At 41.3% G+C, this 6,595-nt stretch overlaps 1 protein-coding gene across 2 annotated transcripts in view; it reads left to right on the top strand.

Moving 5' to 3' along the window:
* Positions 1-3,500: 3,500 nt before the first annotated feature.
* MBTPS2 (membrane bound transcription factor peptidase, site 2) overlaps positions 3,501-6,595 on the top strand; it is a 44,036-nt gene continuing 40,941 nt past the window's right edge. The window contains exon 1 of one of the 2 annotated variants that reach the window (XM_010822145.4): positions 3,501-3,670. In XM_010822145.4, coding sequence (XP_010820447.1) covers positions 3,596-3,670 — 75 coding nt within the window. In that variant the 5' untranslated portion in view covers positions 3,501-3,595. The remainder of the gene's footprint in view (positions 3,671-6,595) is intronic. The other variant, NM_001075981.1, reaches the window with a different exon arrangement.

Below are 6,595 nucleotides of genomic sequence, written 5' to 3'. Positions count from 1 at the left end.
GAGCCTCACTTTGAGAACTGGGCATGATAAAATGGAATCTGCATCAGTCTACCAATTCATGTTGGATATGTAGCACAAACAAAAAATAAATCTTTATCATTTTAAGCCAATGGGATTTTAGGGCTGGTTTCCCAAGCTTATCTTGGCTGATATAAGTTAGTGTCATAAATGTAGAGTATAATGACCCAAGAAGTTTGATGAGAAATAAATATTCTTGAAGGGAACATCAAACTCTAAAAATCTGAATACTTATATTTTTAACAACAAAATTGTAGTATTTTAAAATTAGTATTATCTAATATTTATAGTTCATGTTGATCCTGGTATCTTAGAAGTTTATTATATGATAGTGATATTCTGCTTTAGCCAAATACTGATTTTTAACATGTAGGTGTTTTTTTTCAGGGGGAGTGGGATCAAATCCACTCCCCCTGCAGTGGAAGTGTGGCGTCTTAACCACTGGACAGCCATGGAGGTCCCTAATATGTAGCATTTTCCATTCAGCCAAAATGTACACTTGGTGCCCCTCTAAAAATAAATGCTACATAAAATGATATGAATAAAAGCCTGACTGTGCATTCTTTAAGACAGTTACTTGACAAAAACCTGAAACTATTTGTAAAGTAGATCACATTTATTCTAAAGAGAATACCTTGATCTTCTGGAATACTGATGTTTTTTTTTTACTGCCACCTTGCATCCTCTATCTTGTCTTTTCTGCTGCCACCAGCTGCCTTCCATGACTGATAAATTCCAGAAACCAGCAGGATTCTATTCAGTGTTCTGTTTGACTGCTGGATCCCTAATGTGAACATCAAGTCAGTTGAATAAGTAAAAATTTAGGTTGGGAACAGAAAAACACAATCAACTCATTTCCTACATATTTTGTATAATCAGATAGCCACAAAATATCTGGTTTTCGTCCCAGCAAGTGGTCCAGACAAGGCTTCAGGCTAACAAAAGAGAAGCACTTTATTTCTTAATTTTCTCATCATAGGAAAAAACAGTTAAAAACTACAGTCATTATACAAGAGCAAACAAAAGTCAGTTCAAATACAATAGTGTAGCAATAGTCTTAGTGTAGTTTTAAGCTTCAATAACTTCAGAAATACAAACTCTATGAACTTACACATAACATCACTTGAAAAATAAAATTATTTAAATTTCTTTCATGTTTCTTTGGTCTCAGAAATTTTTGAACAGTAAATATAATTCAGTTTTTTGTTTCAGTCAATGTTTGCCTTCCTCTGGACTAAAAAATTTGAAATTTAAAATTATTCAAAATTCTCCAAGTTAAATAACTGTAAAAGAAATATAAATAAATTTTCAAGTGATGCTTTTTCAAGTTTGTAGCATTTATACTTCTGAAATTATCAAAACCTAAAACTGCATACAGACTTTTGGGATACCTGTACATGGAAAACTGTGACATCACAGGGTGCTTGAATATAAACTTTATAATTATACCCAGCTTTGTTTGGCTCAGAGGTTAAAGCCTCTGCCTGAAATGCGGGACACGTGGGTTCGATCCCTGGGTCTGGAAGATCCCCTGGAAAAGGAAATGGCAACCCACTCCAGTATTCTTGCCTGGAGAATCCCATGGACGGAGGAGCCTGGTGGGCTACAGTTCACGAGGTCGCAAAAAGTTGGACACGACTGAGCAACTTCACTTGTTCAAAATAAATTGAAACATTTTATAACAACACGTACACACATATATGCAAGAAGATGTAAAACTGAATCATAAGGTTTCTTGAAGCTTGGAAGAAATGGTGCTGAATTATTAAAACTTTAGGAAAAGTATGAGAGAGTGAGGCAAATGAGTAGCAGTATCTCTCATACAGGTTTCTTGTATTCACTATATTTTTACTTTGCAAGAGGCTGAGGGGGCATTTTTATTTGGGATACTTATTCTTTTTTTTTTTCTTTTTTTTTTTTTAATTATATTTTTAAACGAGAGGGAGAGAGAAAGTGAACATCAGGCTTCAAGGCCCAGGAGGCGCATATGTGCCAATCTCCTTCCAACCCATCTGGGAGGAAACACAGCTAAATGGGAAATGTCTATTTCCAAATGTCTCCAGTAATACTGAGCAGGAGCACCCACCGGGTTAGGAACTTTGCTGCTGCTGCTGCTAAGTCACGTCAGTCGTGTCTCTGTGTGACACCATAGACGGCAGCCCACCAGGCTTCCCCGTCCATGGGATTCTCCAGGCAAGAACACTGGAGTGGGTTGCCATTTCCTTCTCCAATGCAGCAAAGTGAAAAGTGAAAGTGAAGTTGCTCAGTCGTGTCCGACTCTTAGCGACCCCATGGACTGAAGCCTACCAGGCTCCTCCGTCCATGGGATTTTCCAGGCAAGAGTACTGGAGTGGGGTGCCATTGCCTTCTCTGTGGGATACTTATTCTTAAGATGGTATTCTCAATATTTCGGATTAGTATTACTATTGCTGCTGATGCTTTTCCAGAGAGCTAAAACAAGTTTAACTTTTAAAGGTTTGGGCATTAGGAGAATGCAAAAAAAGAAAAAACACAACTCCATAAATATTAGTTTTCCTTCCCATTAGAAATCATCCAGTTGACTGGTTCTCAATCTTGCCTGCAAAGTAGAATGACCTGTTTAAAAAATACGGGGGCTTGCGTCCCATTCTGAGATTCTGATTCAATTGGTCTAAGCTACACAACGGGCATCAGGAATTTTTAAAGTTCCCTGGTGATCCTAATGTTACAGCCAAGGTTGAGAACTACTGCTCCAGGCCAATATATAATCAAGTACATGTCAACATACAGAAATATGTAAGGGTGTTTATTAGAACTTTTTTTTTTAATGCAGCACCAATCTCAAATTTTATAATGGAAAAGGTTGAGAAATGAATCTAAAGCTCAAAAATATGTTGAACAAAATAAGCCAGACACAAAAGAGTACTTATTGTATGATTCTATTTACACAAAGTTTTTACAAAGAAAACGAGGGGTAGGAATGGGCAGAGGACGAGAGGATTAACTGAGAAGCGAGCGAAGAAAATTCCCGAGATGGAAACGTTCTCTATTTTGATTAGGGTACATGGATATATAGTTATCAAAACTCATCGAAACAGTTGAAATCTGTATTATGTTTTCTCTATGTGTAAATAACGTTTCAATAAAAAGAACGATTGAACATAATTTAAATCTGGATACCTAAGACGTCTGAGTGGCGGAGACGATTATTATTTCGGATGACCCCAAACTCTCACTAGATTAAAAGGAACTACACACCCCAGACCAGAACCAGAGAGAATGGAGACCAGACAGCAGGGAGGGCCAAAGACTAAGAAATCTCTAGAGGGCTCGAAGCCGTAAGCTAGCTGATGCCTGGACTGTGACGCCTAAGTGTTCCGCGAAAATAAGCCCCCGCCCACTTTTCCGGTGCGAGCATTGCGGGCCGAGTGTCCCACCAGAAGGATCCGGAAGGAAACGAGGCCACTACGAGAAAGGAACCCGTGGCAGCTTGGTCCCTACTCAGATGCTGGGGCTGTAGGCGCCGCGCGGTCAGCTGGTTGCAGCTCGCAGGGAGGACGCCGGCGCTCGCCTTCCCTGCGCTGCCCCCGCCGCTGCCATGATTCCGGTATCGCTGGTGGTAGTGGTGGTGGGCGGCTGGACTGCCGTCTACCTGACCGACTTGGTGTTGAAGGTGAGGGCCTCGGGCCTAAGGCCCAAGCCCGTGGTGCTCAGGGTCAGGGCGCGGGATCCGAGGTCTTTTCCCCTGCCCTGTGCCTCCCGGAATGGAAGCCGTGCGGCCGGTGTCCACTTGCGGCCTTCCGCGTGGAGCGCGGTCCGGTGGAGTAAATAAAGTACGGCTGGCTGCGGGAAGGGAGTGGTGACCTGCGCATCAGCCGCAGTCGCATTGCGGGGCTCCGTAGGCCCCGCAGCCTTCGGGTCCTGCCCGGGAGGCGCCGGTAGTGGGCTCGGGAGGGCTCGCCAAACCCCACGACACTGCACCTGAGAGGAAAATAAAATGTCTGCCTGAGAAAGGCATTGTTTGCCCTCGTCTTTAAGGTCGCGACTCTCCAGAGAGTCTGGTATTGGAATGAATTTAAATCAAAGTGATTTAGATCAGTGGTTTCAGACTTTAAAGTGTATACGATCGTCTGCAGTTCCGTTTAAAAAGCACATTCTGATTCTGCAGATCTAGGCCGGGGGCCCAAGATTCTGCATTTCTAACCCGTTCCTAACTGCTGCCAATGCCGCTAGTTAACTGACCTCACTTAAAAGTAGTGAGGATTTAGATAACTATTAACTACTCGAATTCTACTTTGTATCTTATACGCTGTTTCTTCACGCTAACCTCCCCCCCCCACCCCCGCCCCACTTAATACCCGTCCCCCTCCACTGCCACAGACCGTTCGTACGCAGCCCATTCTTAAGTTACTTGGGTAGCGGATGTTAACAATTGTCTGACCACAGGCTTCAAGCAGCCTTTTGAAGTTGCATATTGGGGGCGGGGGTACTGTATGCGAGGAATGAAATCATGTAACTTCTCTAATATTTAATGAAAGTTCCAATTATGACTAGTTCAAACCTTCATGTTATGAATACCGTTTTAAATAGAATACTGTAGTGTGTGTGTTTTAAGTTTAATGTTAGAATGAAATGATACTTAATGTTACTTTGTTGCATTTAAACTTTCAAAGTGTGTTAGCCACTCAGTTATGTCTGACTTCTGTAGCCCCCCAGGCTCCTCTGTCCATGAAATTCCCCAGGCAAGAATACTGGAGTGAGTAGCCATTCCCTTCTCTAGGGGATCGTCCCCACCCAGGGATCAAACCTGAGTCTCCCACATTGCAGATAGATTCTTTACCATCTGAGCCACCAGGGAAACAAAACTTGCAAAGTGAAAAGATAATACAGTAGAATCCTTAGAGCACGGGGCTGGGCTTTGCCACTTCCTAACCATTGTGACCTTGGGCAAAAATTCTCTCTGTTCCTCTATTTCTTCATCTTTAAAATAGGTGTAATAGTTGTAAAGACCTCCTGATATTATAGAGAGGATTATGTTATTCATCCACGTAGAGCCCATTGCCACTCAAGCTGAGATTCAAGGACTGGCAGCATTTGCATCATCTGGGAATTTGTCAGAAATGTAGACTCTTAGGCCTCATTCCTGACCCACAGAATCAGAATCTGCATCCTCGTAAGAACCCCAGGTGCTTCCTCTGCACACACTTGGCATAGTGCTTAGCATGTCATAAGCAGTACATGCCAGTGCTTATTTACACAGTGATTTTGTTGTTTGGAAAAAACAAACTCATGATTTCGTGTTGCATATATGACAGAAATCCAAAATAAAAGTAATTTTTTTCAAACCTTTATAGTCTAGTCCAGTGTATGAGGTGATCAGGATGTCACTTTAAGTTCAGTAACAGCCCTTAACTCCCTAAGAGAGCCCTGTTCCTTGAGCAGAAGACCTAACTCTCATTCAAAGTATCTGCCTGGGGAATGGAGAAATCTTGGGTTTTAGGAGCCTGCACCTTTAGCTTCTCTGCTCCCAGCTTGGTCTGCTGTTCTACCCATAGTTGTCTAGGATTTCCTCAGTAGACACCTGGAAGGGTGTGTCACTCTCCTTTTCCAAGTCCTAGAAAATAAACAGGTTTAAAACTTCACCTGAAGATTGAGAGCAGAGAACATTATGGATCCAAAGGCAAACAGATACCTATATTCACATTCAGATCATATTTATGACTGATAAGACTGAAATATCCTTCTAGAGACAGAGAAATTTCTCAAATGGATGGGCATCTATATGACAAAATACTTACCATACTTACTGTAACAGATAAGAGGTCAGTAGCAGTGTATATAAAACAGCCTTATATTGTCCAAAATCCTACATTACTCAAGGACTTCAAACTTTCCTAATGATAAAACTGTTTGTTGAGCTGCATATAAGCAGCTGTCTCCCCAGCCCCAAAGAATGTTAAGGAGTCACTGAGATTAAGATGACTTTCGATAAATTTTGTATTTTTACATGGTCAAATCCAGGGTAAGTGCTTAGGGTAGTTGCTCAAAAGAGTATAGAAAGCACTGATTCCAAATAACCTGTCCCCTCTGTTGGATCGGCTGGGGGTCTTTTTAATTATAACGCAAGACCTCTTGCTGTGTAACAGGGTTTCTAGCCCTGTGCTGTCCTGTGTGGTAGCCACTAACTACATGTGGCCATCTAGCATTTGAAATGGGGCTAGTCCGAACTGAGATGTGCTCTCAAGTGTGAAGTTGACATTGAATTTCCAAGGCTTAGTGCATAAGTAAGTAAGAAAACAAATAGAATGTGAAATACTTCAATAATTATATTGATTATATTTTGAATGATGATATCTTGGTTATTTTTAGTTAAAAATACTTTTAAATTAATCTGTTTCTATTTGCCTTTTAAATTTTCTTGGCTACTGAAAAATTTTAAATTGCACATGTGACTTGCACTTGTAGCTCACATTATATTTCTTTTGGACAGTGCTGTTCTAAGCAAACATTTTTTGCCCATGGGCCGTAGTTTGCCGGACCCTGACCTCAGCAGACCAGCTAGTCCAAGACTTATACTTTAATATCCTGAAAAAATAGA

This window comes from Bos taurus, chromosome X, assembly GCF_002263795.3.
Source record: "Bos taurus isolate L1 Dominette 01449 registration number 42190680 breed Hereford chromosome X, ARS-UCD2.0, whole genome shotgun sequence".
Classification (NCBI taxonomy): Eukaryota; Metazoa; Chordata; class Mammalia; order Artiodactyla; family Bovidae; genus Bos; species Bos taurus.
The sequence above is the reverse complement of the archived record's forward strand: the minus strand, read 5'-3'. Positions and strand labels throughout refer to the sequence as shown.